General features: G+C 41.0%; 1 protein-coding gene across 2 annotated transcripts in view; it reads left to right on the plus strand.

The window, feature by feature from the left end:
* aff2 (AF4/FMR2 family, member 2) overlaps positions 1-17,689 on the plus strand; it is a 143,813-nt gene that overhangs the window by 115,998 nt on the left and 10,126 nt on the right. Inside the window, exons 11-20 of one of the 2 annotated variants that reach the window (XM_069531292.1) lie at positions 340-460; positions 1,206-1,311; positions 1,422-1,572; positions 1,976-2,191; positions 3,023-3,230; positions 5,782-6,849; positions 6,952-7,067; positions 12,031-12,271; positions 13,471-13,604; positions 16,722-16,785. In XM_069531292.1, the coding sequence (XP_069387393.1) occupies positions 340-460; positions 1,206-1,311; positions 1,422-1,572; positions 1,976-2,191; positions 3,023-3,230; positions 5,782-6,849; positions 6,952-7,067; positions 12,031-12,271; positions 13,471-13,604; positions 16,722-16,785 (2,425 nt within the window). Of the gene's footprint in view, positions 1-339; positions 461-1,205; positions 1,312-1,421; positions 1,573-1,975; positions 2,192-3,022; positions 3,231-5,778; positions 6,850-6,951; positions 7,068-12,030; positions 12,272-13,470; positions 13,605-16,721; positions 16,786-17,689 lie in introns of both variants that reach the window. The other variant, XM_069531291.1, reaches the window with a different exon arrangement.

The raw sequence follows: 17,689 nt of genomic DNA on the forward strand, positions 1-17,689 counted from the left end.
TCTGTATTACAGGGATTCTGAGGATAAAGAAAAACATTTGCGTATTGACTGATTGTGTGTACTGATATATGCATAGTTCTTCCCTTTTCTTTTCAATTTTGTCAGACAGTGCTGCAGTGTGGATTATTTGAATTACCAAAAAGCAGTTGAGTGTGTGTCTCTGTCGGGTCATATGAAAATATACTTCCTTGTTGTAACCTCAAAGATAGTGACAGTAACAGTGTTCATCAACATCCAATGAAGCCGGTTTTGTTTTGTTTCATTTTGACTTGCTTTATTTTAATTCCTTCATTTTTTCATTCCTCCCTCCCACCTTTCCTTTTTCTCTCTATACAAAAGTGGTGCATCGGGAAACAGCAGCAGTGAATCAGAGAGCAGCTCGGAGTCGGACACAGACGAATCAGAGAGCAGCTCCAGTGACAGCGAATACAACCAGGCCTCACGCACAAACACGCCAGAGGTAGGATGACAAGTGTGAATAGGTGTGTTAATGTTTCTTCTCTGTAACTGTAACTGTGAGCACACAGTGGATTAAAAGTATAGAATGGATAACATAAGCAATTCAGTTTGAAACCATTCTTTCTCGTAAGTAAACAAGTCAATTTAAATTTTTGTGGAAGAAATCAGTAGTACAAGTATTACATATAGATTTCTGTTGAGGCAGCAGTTTGATCATTTGTCGCTCAAGTTCATTCAATCTTACAGAGGGAATAGGAAGCCCCCAATCACAACATTGGAGAAAATGAGTATATAATCATTGTTAACCTTGATTTATGGATTATGCCACATGCATATTTATAACTCCAATTTGGAGACAACAAATCATTACTGTAACCATGCAAAGTCTTGTTTATTCTGTGAATCAAAATCGTTATTGATTTGAGAGCTAAAATTCAGCAGTCCATTAATAAAAAGAAAATATTGATAACGTGTATAATTTAGGTTACAAGAGATTTCATTGGCTTTTCCTCCCTGATTAATACCATTCTTTTCACTTGGGGTGTGACTGCCTGTACACCAAATGTTCCATTCTTCTGTCATTAGATGATGCAACTGCTGAAAACTGATTTGTAGCATTGTTTATGACATAATTTGAATGGATCCATGCTGCCTGGTTTCATACACTGGAAAAAAAGAGACAAATGTAGTAAAAGAAGGAGAGAATTACATTAACATTTTACATTTTTATTTTTGTAACATGAAAGCCCGAGCCCCCATCCACCAACAAGTGGCAGCTGGACAGCTGGTTGAACAAGGTCCAAGCTCAAACCAAACCTCTGGTTCCCCCTCAGCAAGAACATCATGGCACAGGTTGGTAGATATGGAAGGTGCTTTAACTGTAACTGTGTCATAGATAAGATCGACAGAATACTTTGGTTGGATTAGAAAACGTTTATCTGAACTAATGTTCTGCTCCTTAGGCTCCATCAACCAGGGTCCACAGACTCTGTCTCCAGGGAGTGAAGCACCAGGAGTGGGTACAGCTGCAAAGGCCAAGCCTTGTGGATCCAACAGCACCCCAGTTCCAGCTGCACCAACAGTGGAGCACAAGGATACAAGAGGAGCCTTCTGGTATTTGATTGAAAATTTGCCAAAATAACTAATCAAGTAAAGAAGCGAATACCTCAGCCAAGGCCCAACAAATTTAATTATTCTCTGAGAAAACTATGAAAATTGTGAAGAAAATTCACAACCTGATCCAGATCTACACCAAAGATTCTTCCTTGGGTCATGTTCCTTTCCTCTACAGAATTACATGGACATTGGTTTGGATATTACTTTGCATAATCCTGCTAACAACAGACAAACAAAACAAATGTAGATGAAAGCATTGCCTCTTTGTTGAAGTAAGTGAATGAACTAGTTGAGTTACTCAATGACAGGTGGTGCAACAAAATGTAGGCAACAACATGCAAACACTGGTCTCCATATCTATAAAAGACGTGAAAGAGAAATCATTTCTTGCTTTTTGCAGCCCGGGCAGAGAGAAGGCCAAGGCCAAGCTCAGCCAGAAGGCCTCAGGAGAGGGCCAGAGGTCCAAGATGAGGCTGTCGCCGGCCCTGCTGTCAGGACCAGAGGTCACGACCCCGAGGAGGAACACCACAGGAAAAAAACAGCCCAGACGGACAGAGAGGTCAAACAGTGCAGAGGATAATCAGAACCAGACATGGAGCAGAGCAAACCAGCACAGGTACACAAGAAAGGAAACAATGTTTTCTTTAGGTAATAAAAAAAAGAAAAGCTGAATCCTAAAATAAAAAACAGTTTTATACTTATTTCAAATACAAAATTATTGGTGATCTTTTGCATCCAGCAATAATTGGTTGCTTTTTATGTTACATCTAAAGGAAATGCTCTTATTCTTGTTAATCAATAAGATTTAACAATTTTCAGTCTGTAAAATGAAATAATTAAGATGATGGAGGTGCAGAATTTGTCAAAGTCAGTCTGATTCTTTGAAGAGAACGGAACAAATCGAACAGCTTAGTTCTTGTTTGATCCTTTGGAACTGACGTGTTATTTGTTAGTGGTAAAGCAGTTTCTCTTAACACCTTACTACCCAGAGTTGTCACTTAGTGTTGAGAGCTAACAGAGGCTCCAGTGCATCTTCGAGCATGCTGGCAGCTCGCCACAGAACACATCTGTTGTGGAAAATGTTCACTCTGACTAGAAGCCCTGCCAAACTGGCTGCTCAGCTTGACATTAGGCTAATGAGGAAAAAGAACAAACTTCCCTCTTTTCTTTTACTCTCTTCTCCCTCAATCACTTCTCTTTTTCCCTCTTTTCTCTCATTTTAAAGTTCTCCTCATCTTCCCAGTTCAGCTGAATACATGCTGTTTTCAATTATTTCACGCTGTCTTGTATATTTTTTCATTTTTAAACATATTCGCCCCCTGGAGCTGACCAAAGTAATCTTCTACTGTTTATCAATGTAAAACTTTGCTCAACAAAGCAGTGCCTTGCTCAAGGGTGAATTTAACATGTTTTGTGACGGCTCCTCTTGCTGTGTTTCCTCCCACAGCAGCCCTGCAGCGAGAGAGAAGGACCTGTTGCCGTCCCCCTCCCTGGAGCATCAGAACCCCCAAAGGCCGCGCAGCAAACCCCCCAGTGGGAAAACTGCCCCCAGGAAAGAGCCTCGCGGTGGTGCCAACTCCAACAACAGCACAGTGACTCCACCAGCAGTGCTACAGCAAACACCTGCGCCAATACCTGCCGTCAGTGTAAACCAGGTTAGTTTATGAGGGGTTGGAGAAATTCCAAACAATTGAAGTGCATGACTCAGGCACTGGAAGACAGTTCAAGAGCAAGTCCCACACTTACAGTTTGTAACACATTGTGCATGTATTCTGTAATGATTACTTCATCTTACAGTCTCTGGATGATCTTCCATGAAGTCATAAAACTCCTCAGCATAAAAACGGTATTATTACATGATTATTATGGCTCAACACTGGCTGGTTTTATCGAAATATGGAGAGTGTGTGAGAGGGAGAGAATAGAAGGGACAAAGAGATGGAACTGAATCATCGTCCATCGTTTTAACCTACGAGTTAACGCTCAGTGGTTTTATGAAGATTAGGTAGTTTGAAGGAGAAAGAAAGAAGGAAAGAAAAGGAATAAAGAGAGAAAGAAAGTCACTTATACACTCAAATGACTTTATGTAAGTAAGACGTTTATAGAAAAGGACAGGACAAAAAAGATGATATACAGATTGTACCAAATAAAAATGACAAAAGAAGGTGAAATATGTTCGGCAGTGGATTTGAAACTTGTTCTCACTGTTGTTCAGGATTAAAGCCATCAGCACTCTGCATTGTGACAATTTGAACAAGTGCAGATCTGCAGAAACAAAGAACATATTCATTTTCATACACATTAGGGACAAGAACAGCTGTTATATGCAAACAATGACTGTGACACAAAATACTAGCAATGTGCAGCTCATCTGTCATAATCCAAGAAACGATTTACAAAACATGTCTGATCCTGACATCTGCCACCTCTTCAACCGCAGTGAGGGGTGAGTTTTATCACTGTGGCAACCATAGACTATATATTTAGATAGACAGCATGACTGCTCCCAAAAGTGAAGCCAAAGCATCTCGATCGCCACCTGGTGGCTGGCTGCAGTGTCGCTCATAGAAACCCTGCCTCCTTCATGTTAGTTAATGGGACACTGACCAAATTAAAAAGTCACAGTACATGTTGATAGAAAATGTGGTGGTTTCTGTTATTATATGTATCACACTGCGATATTTTTGCTTTGTTTCTGGGCAATACAAGAAAGTAGGGACATGTCATTCATCTTTATATACACTCCATGGCGGCATTCATATTATCTGCTTTGGAAAAAGTAAATAAAAGACAAAAAGATGGTTAGACAGCAAAAAAATTAAGACTCAACCATCATACACAATTATACTGAATTTGAAGTAATGGTTCTGAGGTTACGGGCTGCCATCTTACATCTACTGTCCTGTATCAGGGTTTACACATAATCTGCAAACTGAGTTCGAACCTGAACCAGCCGAAAAACTCTCCTCTTTTGCAAAAACAAATTATAACCTTCCCTAAATTACCTGGAAATCAAGATGAGTGCTTACATCTGCAACCTGTGCTTTGAGTGCAGTCACCACATTTGATTCGCTGCCAGTCTTTCTGTAGCTGTGCAGACCAGCTGGCAGGACAACTAATTTCAGTGTCAGCACAGCTTCCCACAAAAAGGGGCTGAAGACTTTTGCTCAAGAAAGAAAATGCTTCTGCCAGGAGTGTAAATAAGAATTATACACAGGACCATTTTTTCCTTTTTTTCCCCCTCTTTTTCAACAAAGCACAACGTGGCATTTATTGGGAATGGATTTTTGCAGACGGCAAAATCGACTGGATCGATTCCAAAAGCTTGAGAAAACCGTCGCCTTGTTGCTGCCAAGCGAGCAGGTTTCGCTGGAGACTGGGAACATTAGCAGTGCTGTCTTTGTTGCATCTGCCTCTGTAGTTGTCTTCTCTGGATGGTTGTACAAACACAGCACTGCAGCTCGTTGATCATTCCACATCTAATATCAAGAATCCAGGGACATTTAGGGACGATTTGAACTGGAGACAGCAAGATAGTGAAAGAGCTGAAGCTATATCTACTAAGAAAATGACTGGTTATAAGCTGCCTTTAGACATGAACTGAAATCTGGACATTTTCCTGAAATTATCCAGATGGGCTAAATGTGAGAATACAAATGTCATCGTTGTTCTCGACATTTTCAAGAACCTTTCCTGCCAGATCCCTCATAAAATGTCTGAAAATGTCTCAGGGAGCCCATGTGAGAATATTGCAGAAAAAGTACAGTCGTACATTATGTCAGCACGATAGAGCTGAGCTACACTGTTATAGTGAACATGGGCTCTAAAGACTTTGAAGTATTATACTTAATACACCAAAGTAAATATTCACTATGTCAAGAACGGATTCAAAGTAAGAAACAAATAGAACAAAAATATTTCAAACATGAGTCTGATCCTGACATTCACAATGAGACGAACACGTTTCATTTCACTTCACAGATTAGTGGATACTTTCTGCAAATTGCTTTTTGTTGCCTTAAACATATATCATGTCAAATGGTAAGAAGATTTTTTAATGTGGTCATAGTTTGTGAAGGGTGTGGAGAGAACACAGCTTATGTGTATTTTATCTATGTCACATTTTCCTTCTGCGTGATCCTTACAGGTTGGTTCATATCAATAATTCCGACCCATTCTTTTTGCTATTTTACATCTCTAAAGCAGGATAAGAGGAAGCACAGAGGGCCAAGCACCAGAATCACACCCAAGTCCCGGGAATTTATCGAAACAGACTCCTCCTCCTCCTCCTCAGAATGCCAGTCAGAGTCGGAGGAAGCCATTAAAATCCCCGCTCTGCCGCAGACAACACGCCCTGCCATTAACACGCAGACTCTGTCCAGCACGCACATGCACACACCTCCCCTCCCATGCCTTGGCCCTGCTGCCAGTTTGGGGAGTCTGGGGACATTTGGAGGTAAAGGACTGCGAGTCAAAGACAGTAGCAATGTGACCACTAATGGTAGCAGCAGTAGTAATAGTAGTATCAGTAGTGGAAACAATGGCAGCAGTAATAGCTGTAACTCTCTAAGCATTAGCAACATAAGTGGCTCCTTTGGTCCTTCTGTTCCGGATCCTGGAGGGTTAGGAGGACAGTGTAAGGACCTGGAGTCCATGTCACCACCTTCCAACACGGGGCACGAGGTGCCACTTTCCCCCCTTAGGGAGTACCAGGAGATCCAGAGTTTATGGGTGAAAATCGAACTGAGTTTGCTCAGCAGGGTGCCCGGCAGCCAGGGTTTAGGGGAAAGATCCCGGGTGGGACTGGCAGAAAGGGACGGGAGTGAGGGGAGGGACAGGGACAGGCAGGGGGAGAGGACAGGTGTGGGAGAGAGAGAGAGACAGAAGCAGGAAGACAGAGAGTGGCCAGGGCTGAGAGAAAGACAGAGGGTAACTAAAGGGGAGAGACAGGAGGACGAAAGTGAGCGATTGGTGCAGGACAGAGACAGGCAAGGTGACAGAGACAGATTAACAGAGAGAGAGAGGCAAACGGATAGAGAGGACAGAGAAAGATTAGGGCTTGGGGAGAGGGAAAGGACGACGACGAGGGACAGAGAGAAGGCATGCCTGGGTCTGGGGGTCCTGGACAACCCCCCTGTGCAAGAGCAGAGTAATCCCCGGCTGGCTGGGAGGACAGAGAGAGGAGAGAACGAAGGTAAACACAGGAGACAAGCAGCTGGGAGCACGATGGTCCCAACAGAGAAACACGCCAGCAAGAACAAAAGGAAACACAAGGTGTGTGTAGAGATTTTTTTGTGTGTTTTTCCACCTTGTTACTTGCAAACACTCTTCTCTCCATCTCTAACACATGTGTTCTCTGTTTGTCTATGGTCCCAGTCTGACCACACTGAGTCATCAGTCAACGGCAACAAGAAGCTGCGACTGGACAAAGACTGTCAGCTCCTCCCACCCTGCATCTCTCCGATACACAACCACAAGAACAGCTCTACAGAGTGAGTTTTAACAGCTTCCCGAGGGACTAACACAAGAGTACACAATACTGTAGAGACGTATCAGCAAAATCATGAGGTTGAGACTCTTGAGACTTACAGTGGAAGATCTAAGAATGGAGGCAGATACTGTATCAATATTAATCCACACACTGTCCACAATGGAGCTCAGCCTTATCCTGTTATACAAGGCATTTATTTCATAAGATATTTTTTCTAGAGCTGTATAAATACATGCACATCTTTCCAAGGCCCAGCAATTCAGCCCCTCATCCAAACACAAACAGCGTTTTAAGTCGCTATAAGAGACATTTTTTAGTTTTCAAATCACAGATTTGTCTATCTGTGTGAACCAAGCGTTGTGATGACATCACAGTTTCCTTCATGCATGCCCCCTGCTGCTTTGTGTAATGAGTATGTGCCAGACACAACAGCTGTTGCCATATATCTGATTCTCTACGTTTGGATAGCAATGCTAGGTCTAAGGCTGCAGCTAAACTTAGCATCACTGCACCACGTTACCACGTTATCCACAAGTGGCTACCTCCCCCAATATTACTTGGACGGCAGCGTTCTTCTCTGGTATTTGATGGATCATTGATATCGGCTTTATGCCACCTACTGGTGCTGCGTGCTTGTTTGAGCTTTTATAACAGCGTTTGATATTTTATGAAACGAAGGTCACGTGGTGAGAGAGTTTTTTTTAAATGCAGGACAGAATTTGACAATACAAAAATTACATGCTGAAAATAATGAAACTACCCACAAGAGTCAGCAAATTACATATAAAGCCCAATAAAAACCACAAACGAGAACACATATCAAAACACTTCGTATTTTGGTCTAACAGTACAAAAATGAATAATCTTCATCAGTTGAGTAACTACATCACACACAGTAGGTTTATCGTAACCATGTATTGTCAGTCTCCTTCTCCATTATTCACCACATCCGCTCACTGGATACCACAGCCTTATGTGACTGGCACAGACACTCGTCGAGTTAATCAAGTTTATTTAAGAGTATTTTTAGGAGGGTTTGACGTTATTAATGTGCCGATGAGTCATTAAAGAGGTGAGTCCAATTCGCACCGTGACACGACAATGACACAGTGTGAATTTTTGCTTTCCGTCTGAATTATTAAAAACAGTCTAAGCTTGCTGTTGCTATAAATAAGCCTTGACGTCACCGCTGCCGAGGAAACATTTTTTATAGCATCTCCGTGTTGTGATAGAAAATACAGCGGGGGAGGTGGGTGGGGTGTGACCCAGAGTTGAACTCTTGACATTGTGTGGCAGACGTCTCAGTCTGCCACCAGAGTGTCTATTTATCACCCAGCAGGCTTTTTATGGAAGCTGTAAATGGGATGATGAGCTCATTCTACCCAGACTCATTCTGTCATTTCTAACCTGCGCCTCATGACAGGTAACGTCAAACTGCTTTTATAAGTTGGGCTATATTTTGACAACAGATAATAAGATACATACATTAAGTTGAGTTTTTATGTGAGGTAGGTTTTAACAGGGACAAAATGGTGGCTTGAAACATTAGGTCATAATATTTTTTTAATGTAAGTGTTTTTATTATTTAATTACTACAAGAACAACAAGGTGCAGAAAAACAGAGAATCGGACTCTCAGGATTGTCGGTTAAGATTCCCTGAACATTTCCGTCTAAATGACAAGTCAGTGACAGGATTGTTGTTAGCCGTGCCCTTTTCCCCAGGGACTGTTTGTTTGGCGGCTTGTTCAACAAGCTCAGGTGCAGGACAAGAAGCGCGATCATGTTTGTTAGATAGTGAGGCTAATGAGGGTCCTTCAGACTGGCTCTTGTGTTGTGCGGCAGTGTGACTATCTACTCTGTCTGTGATAGGCCGCTGACGGACTCTCTGTAAAGATGTTTTCTCTGTAAGTAGACTAATTGTTTTTCCTAGAGATGAATGCCAAAAAAACGCACCCTCATGAGACTAAAACGTTTTATAAATATATAATATGGATAATAGAAATTAAAATATATTTCAAAGAAGAACACAGGATTTTTGATTTACAGAGTGGATAAGTACACTGTACCAGAAAAAAAGAATGCAGTTTAATTTAATTTGGACTTTGAAAGCCTGATATCCACAGTGGTGCAGCGGTTTGAAGGAGTTCTGCGTGCAAACCCCAGGGCCATTCTGTGTGGAGTGTGTTTTTTTGTGAGGAACTCCAGTTTCCTCCCACAGTCCAAAGACGCTCAGGTTAATTGGTGATTCTAAATTGCCCGTAGGTGTAAATGTGAGCATTAATGCTTGTTTGTCTCTATATGTGGTGACCTGTTCACGGTGTACCCCGCCTCTCACCCAGTGTCAGCTGGGATTAGCTCCAGCCGCCTCATGCTCCTTAAAGGATAAGTGGTATGGATAATGGATGGAAGCCAGAAATCTTCCCACCTGGCAGAGTAACAGTTGAGTCATTGTAAATGTATTACTGAGGAAGATTTGGCAGATATACTGTGGTCATTTCGTGCTGTCGTGCCATAAATTTCTGAACTTATTATCCCTTTAAAAGAACTAGAAGCTCTCACATGCTGTCCTGCAGAGACACAAACACACACACACACACACACACACACTGTGTCCTTCTATCTTAGTGAGGACACTCATTGGCATAGTGCATCATTCTCTATTATTTACCCTAACCTTAACCATCCTAACCCTAAACCTAACAGCAAGTCTTAACCCCCAAACAGCCCTTTGAAAAAGTGAAGTTAAGCAAAAATGTCTTCACTTGGTAAGGTCTACACTCACAATGGTCCTCATAAAGATATCTGTACGAGTACACACACACACACCGACATCTGCTTAAGGATAGACACACACAAATGCACAAAACATTTGCATAGTCATACACACAACCATACCAGCACACATCAATTATGCTGCGTTCAGACACAAATCCACACACTGATACACACAAACTCCCGCACACGCACAAACACTCACACACACACATGCACACAACTAATTAGTCTTTGTCTCCCTGGTTTTGTATATTATCACTAATGTCGGGGCCTGGGGCGTTGTTCTGCGAGCTCAGCAACTTTTTTCACCGCATCAAACCCCCAGAGTTTCCCAGGCAGAGAAAAAATATAAAAATATTATCTGTTGTGTTGCAAACAATATGAGTCACGAGCCACAATAAGGCAGCCGAGGGAATAATGGTGGATGCTCAAGCAAGGAAGGCAGAATCTCAACAGTTTTGGAAGGAATACATCAATGAGCAGCTGCAAATGAAATTACAACAGCACAGTTAGGCAACGTTATCCAAGTGTGTTGAAGCAGGGTTTACATGCTGATCACTTGTGTTGCTAGAAAGCACTTTTGTATATTCAACAATGTAGATGAAACATTGTGATGGCAGATCGTCTTTGTCTAAAGAGTAATTAGTACTTTAAGACAAAAAATACACAAATAACTGTGTAATAAACAGTTAATGAGAGATTCTCTAACATCCGTCATTTATAAAAATTACTGAAAGTAGTAATGATAATAGAAATGTGGTCCACTTTAGTAAGAGAGCTGCAGCAACAGAATATGCAGCAAGCAGTGATGAATAATAGCCAATATAAACTCAAATAGCTAAGCTAGCTTTTCCTTCCTCATATACTGTGTGTCCAGAAAGTTAAAGCAGATATAAGACAACTGAAAGATGAAATGTCCCTTTACCTTGAATAAACCTGGGGATTTCTCTGAGTTTTGAAATGTATAAATGTAAATACACAAGTCAACAAAATATATAACATAGGTCTAGTTTATTTTAGACACTTGAAGGATCAAAGGTGAATGATGAATGGGTATATATGATATTATATCTATCTAAGTTCAAGAACAAGACACAACAGCAGTTGAATGGGATTAGGTGGAGTGAGAGTAGGATTGCAGGGTAAAGAGACAATATGGAGGGTGAAACTGGCAGATTGGTTTCAAGATGGGACAGGAGAGCTTGAAAATGTAAGTCAACAGTTAAACAACCAGATTTCAAGACCCTGACACTTGATCTATTTTAGAAGATCTTGTGTAGAAGAATACATAATATCCAAATGTATTATCAACATTCTTCCAGAGTATCTGGCCCCCAAAAAGGAATCATTACAGAAATTACATTAAAAAAACATTGGTCTGTTTGGCTATTTCTACTCATGAATTATTGGCCTTGGCAAAGGATATGCAGTGGTTTTATTTTTCATCATCAAAAGTCTCCCACATGTCCTCAGTGCGTTAGTGAAGATCCAGTGATATAGAAAGTAGAGGTCATAGAGGTTTATTCTATTTTTACAAAACATTTGAAAACCACTTGAGCTGTTGAGGTTACTGCAGTAATTGTTGGAGACAGAAAGAATTTCAAATCTGATTTTACCAGAATCCCTGAAGCACACGCATTTCTTTTAGTCGGAGGGAATGTTTTCACACCGCAAACGACTGAAGTAATAACAATTTAAATGGTGATACTGAAAGAGTGCTTTATATAATATTAGTGGGTTTATGAAACATTCATCTGTCTGTGCTGTGAGTGTTTTGAGGTGAAAAAATGCTCTCGGGCTGGTGGAGTCACTGCAGTCCTCTGACATAATAGACCATTTGTTGATTATCATTTGTTGTTCATCTTATTTCCTCTTGTCAGGATTAATTTTGATTCTTTGATTTAGGAATAGTGATGAAGTTTGGAAAGGCCACAGTCTTTATGAACATATGACAAACTTTAAAAGGGAACCTTCATGTTGTTTATTGTGCATTAACTTATGACCATTATTGGGAAATGCAGCACTGCTTTACCTCCTCATCCTCCCAAACCATTGAGCTGTGAAACATTAAAGCAAATCAAATCAAGCATAATTATATATAATAAGAAAAAAAGATTGTATTTACTGTCGTTATAGTAAATAAAGATATAACCATTGTGTTGTTATGTGTGTGCCTTTGTGTATTTAGTATTTCCCTAAACAGGAAGCAGTCTCGACGGCGCAACGAGAAGCTGCTTCCTCCCCTCCTGTCGCCCCTCTCTGACGATCCCCCACGTAAACGAACCTGCGACAGCATTTCCTCTCTCAGCCAGGAGGGCGGCACCTCAGGGATTCTGCCCTGCTCCACGACATCCACCTCCTCCTCCTCCTCCTCTCACAGGCACAGGAGAGGTGAAGGCAAGGTGTCATCACATACGAGAAATGGCAGCGTGAGTCTCCCTTCCCATTCAGCATTTTGTTTGCACAAATGTAAATGCACATTAATATATGTTGGTCACTGCTGCCTAACTCACATGTCATCAAGCTCCAGGGATAATAATTTCCCTGGAGCTTAATAACATAGACTGTATATAAAGATGAGCAACACGTCTTCACTCGCTGCCATCTTGCACATTCGTAGCCAGAGTCTGTGCCGTAGCGATCCGGAGATGGGACTGCGGCAGCGAAGTCTCTTCTGACGTTTCGCCCTGTTTTTATAGCATCCAAAAACTAATTAAAACCAGCTTACAGAAAAATTAGCAATTTAACAAACATCAGTGTAATAAGAACTACTTGAAATGACAGAAACCATCTTTGACGGAAATGTACGTGAACTGTAGTTTGAATTTTTAGTTAGATCCATGTCCCATTCACAAGAATTATGACCGGTTCTGCAGACAGCCACCAAACATTTTGGCTTCATGATGGGGGGCTGTCATGTCGTCCATCTCTAGATATACAGTCTACGGTTTACCTGAGAATATGTTAAATAATCTTGAGTGATAGAAGGCTGGTGTTATCTTCTCAAGTTGCACTGTTCTAATAATGTAGGAATCTAAAGCTCACCACACATCTCCAGCATCATGTTCCCTTACACCTGCAGTTTGTTTGATGTCACTAACATATCTGAATGTTGGTGGTGCATGAAAAGCAGCAGGACAGATACCGACAGCAGTACCTTCAATTCAAACAGCCCCCAGTAAATGATTGAATGTAGAAGCAGGTATGGATGAAAACAACAGTCATATATTAAAATAATATTTAAAGGTTTACCTTGAAAGTTTTATTCCCTTCAGGGGAAAATAAAGCACAGAAGTGTTAACATTAGTTTTGACATTCAGATAAACCCAGTAAAATGCAAGCGAAGTACATTACCTACAGATGGCACAAATGACTCCAGGCCTAAAGGGCAACAAGTGTGATTGGTGGGTTTGTTTCTGAAGAGTTTTAAAGCCAAATTTAAAGCACATCTCCCTTCATCACCCCCCCCCCCCCCCCCCCCCCCCTAACCACTGACTGCTGCAGTTCAGCAGGCAAGTCAATCCATCACTGTGAGTGAGAGTTTAAGTGGCTGCTTGATGAAAGCCACACACTGTAATACTAATTAATACTATAATAACCACAGATTTCAATGCCATGCCTACAACAGGAAATGGATCCCCCGAGCGAGAAGCCCTGTGGCGATGGTTACCATGCCAACGGACAGTCAGATTTGGATGTGTGGTCTGAACCACTGACGGAAGCTGCAGAACCTCGCAGGCCAAAGCTGTCGTTTAGTGACATGTATGTATACATACTGTTTACCATACACACCAATATGTACTTTTATATTAACACGTGCCCGTTCTAATCCTGCCTGTTTGGAATGGTCTGCTTGACCTGTGTTATTGCTGGTTGCAGCTTTCTTTCTGAAACTTTAAAAGCGACCTGCAGTAGAACTTTTGTCATAATCAACAACGTCACTTACGTTGATGATTCTCAGCGGCCACTGCTACAAAGAACTGGTCACCAGTTGATTCAAAGTGATAAGAAGAACAGTTCAGATATGCATTCAACATAGATAGATAGATAGATAGATAGATATGTATACAGTCTTTACCACATCAATACTGTGGTAATGACTACCACTTGAGTTGTGGTGGAAACTTGAATTTTTTTGTCCAAGATATTTGTTGCTTATTTGCTTGATCTCACTATAGCATCAAACTTTCAAAAGTATTTATCCACAAGGTTTTTTTTCCTAATCTATCCTAATCATTGTTATTTCCATTCATGTGTAATTGCCTCATTTCCTTTGTTTAAACACATCAAGTGTTTCCTCTTCATGTGGAAGTGTGTCTGTTTACTCTGCTGTGTATTAATAGAATGTGTGTAGTTTTTCCAATCAAAAGATTTTATTTATATCTTCTCTCTTGTCTGGACCGTTTTAATACATTCCAGTGGGACAGAACAGGGATTTCCCAGAACTTTCTTTACTGTTACCTCAGTTTCTACATTGTATTTTACATTGAGGCCCACCAGGTTGAACTTGACAGAATTATTGCTTTATGGCACAAAGGGACTTTTTTAATGGTGTATAACGTCAATCTTCAGTTTCAACACTAAAGTTTCATGCAGGTGGGGAAGTGAGTGAAAAGCTCAAGAGATCTAAAAGATGCTACACCACTAGAATTATAGAGTGGCTGCTAATTATCTCCACCATGACCCAATCCAAAATCCAGTCGACCTCAACCAACCGGAACAGAGGGAGAACATCACCACTGGCAGCTGCATGATGGTCCACCAGTTACTGAGCAGCCGCAGTCAAAAAGAATAACAATACATGTCATTTACCCCTGAACTGTACGAGTCACACTTGTCTGCCACCAGACCTCTGCACTCTGCTGCTCAGCCTCTGCAGCTTCTTCCACACCACTCCTGTCCTGAAGCTGGATCCAGTTCAAGGCTCTGGTGCAGGCCAGTGAAGGGAGCTGACCTTTCCAACCTCCAACACTCTGAACATGCTGTTAGTTGGAGTTTTTTTAAAAAGGGTCTTTAGCTGTAGCTCCAGTTTGAATGAGAGTTGCTTTGGAAAAAAGCTTCTACCTTATGAATGTAACATCTGGTTTAAAGAGAATGTGTTCAGGTTTTAACTTTATTTCATTAACTTTAATTTATTAAAATGAAGACCATGTTAAGTAAAGTTTAAGACCTTTGTCAGATTCTCTTTCATATATGATGGAAGTCCCAGAATTACACACATTTCACATTTTTAAACGAGGATGGGGTGAAGTAGCTGAGTAGAGAATTACACATGGGCCACACTCTGTGAGGTTTCTTTTTAAAACATATAAATGGATTCAGTCACCCGTTTTACTTTGAAACGGGTACAGGAAGTTTTTGAAATATTTATATTTTTGACATATTCGAAAGATAAACATAAAAACTGTGGTTTAAGATATTTTCAGTGTCTATTCTGCTGTTAACCGCACACAGTACATTGAGAAAATAGGCAAGACCTCGACTCTTTTGAATAGCAGCCAGTGTGACCCGGACGTTAGCCTCGAAACACTGCATTATCTCACTAACTGCAGGCAGTGACAGAACTAATCCCATAGCGTTTATTCAGTCTCAGAATTAGTGCACATAAAAATCAAGCGTGGGCTTTTGATACAGTGCACAGAACAATATCCGGGGAACCTGTCCTTGTCAAGTTGAATGTTGAGACATTGGAGGTGGCAGTGGCTGATGCTCCTCTCCTTCAATTGGTCACACTCCAGTCCCAAGCTTCCCTCTGATCTTCTGACCCCTTCCTCTTCATTTTTCTGGAGCTATTGTAAACATTGTGGGTCAAATATACCACTGTTGTCGACACTTGTTTTAAGGGAATTCTATAAATGCCTCAATGTAGCTCTTTTTTCCAAAACTCCAACGTTTCCCCGACATATTCTCGATGATTCTACCGCCAAGAAGGAACAGTGAACGCAGAGCACAAATGCTCTTTTACAAGTGTTTCTTTCCGCTTGCTGTTCTGTGTGCCTGCAGAGGAGAAATGTTCTCTCACCAGTATGTTTTGCACTCATGGATATTATTCTGTGCTCTGTATCATATGCGCCGGCAGGATTTATACATGCATGAATTTAGAACAGCCAAGCTTAGTGAGATAAAGTCTGTAGGTTATCAGTTAAGAGTTAATTTTAAAGTATGGGGTGGATCAATATATGTGAACAAAATTAAGACGTACTTTAACTTATTTGATACCCAGTATGTAATATTTCATTATATTAAATACTTTGAAGGTGTTAAATACAGATTATTAGATCTTTTAGGACCACACAGAAACCCTGTAGATGTAATGACACACAAACCTGGCGGTCGTTGCTGTAGTAGGAGGGCCTAATCCAACCTGATTACATTGAACATGTTTTGGGCCCAGCACAACTTGGGTGGGGGGGTTTACACACAGGACCACTAATCCATTTTTATCGTGTCTCTTTATCTGCCTTAACACCACTCCTCTTATTTGGATACAGATAATCTGATTCCCTGTTCACTTTCCTTTGCGTGTTAAAAATACACTAATAGGCAAACAGTGGCCTATTAGTTACCTGTGGATGGTGGAAATAGCTGTACCTCCCCACTTGTTGGGTTGTGTTGAAACCTGGAAAGATGATACATCTTATGATTATTTGTCCTTTAGGGTTTCTGCAGTATTTATGAAACAACGTGTTTTGCTGTTGTACTAAGGTTACACCAAGCCTGAGGTGTGTGTACCTAAATAGGCTGCCGTATATAACGCACCGCCAGCTCCTTGTAGTCAGTGATTATGTAAATCAATAACATGCAGGGGTTTTGTTAAACAATGTGTTAGTGCAAATATGTGATGTTGTGTTCTTTTTTCCCCCTCTGTGCTGTTTGCAGAGTCCACAGTGCAGACTACTACATGCAGGAGGCAAAGAGACTGAAGCACAAAGCTGATGCTCTGGTAAGACTTTCTGTAATCGTGAGTGATACACAGGTCACACACACACACACACACACACACACCCACACACACACACACACACACACACACACACACACACACACACACACACACACACACAGACAGACACATTCTTGTACTTCTATCTTAGTGAGGACACTCATGAGCATAATGTATTTGCCAGCCCCTTACTCTAACATTAACCATCAAAACGAAATGCCTAATCCTTACCGTTACATTAACCCTAATTCAAACCCTAACCTTAAAAGCGAGTGTTAACCCTAAAAAAGACTTTTGAAAAAGTGATGACCGTCCAAAAGGTCCTCACTTTGTAAGGTCAAAATGGTCCTCACAAATATATAAGTACATGCAAATACAGACACACAAACACCTTGACAGATGGGTAGATACGTAGAGACAGCAAGAAAATGAAGTCTAAACAAATAAAAGTGTGTACTTCAAACTGTGTGTGTGTGTGTGTGTGTGTGTGTGTGTGTGTGTGTGTGTGTGTGTGTGTGTGTTGCTGCTGCTCATGTGTGTGCACAGTGAGTGTCCGTAGAATGAAAATCTATTTCATTTCAGGGACTGTACAGTGGAATTTGTGTTGTTTATTGCACCATTTGTCTCTAAGGGAGCGCTACTTTCAAGGACTGATTATGTCTGCAAGATTATGCAATATCAAAAGAATTATCTGATCCCCCCTGAACAATGAAATGAGATTTATTTAGCTTGTTATTTATCTTATGTTTACGCATTGTTTCCTCAGATTTGTCTGGGGATTTGCATTTTTGCAGCAGATTATTCAAAGAGAAGCCTGTGCATCTGCAAGAGATATTCCTCATTCTGTCTCTGTCTTATTCACATCTTCTCTCCCTCTCTCTTTCAAACTCCTCTCTGTCTCCGT

Source organism: Paralichthys olivaceus, chromosome 9 (assembly GCF_024713975.1).
Source record: "Paralichthys olivaceus isolate ysfri-2021 chromosome 9, ASM2471397v2, whole genome shotgun sequence".
Lineage (NCBI taxonomy): Eukaryota > Metazoa > Chordata > Actinopteri > Pleuronectiformes > Paralichthyidae > Paralichthys > Paralichthys olivaceus.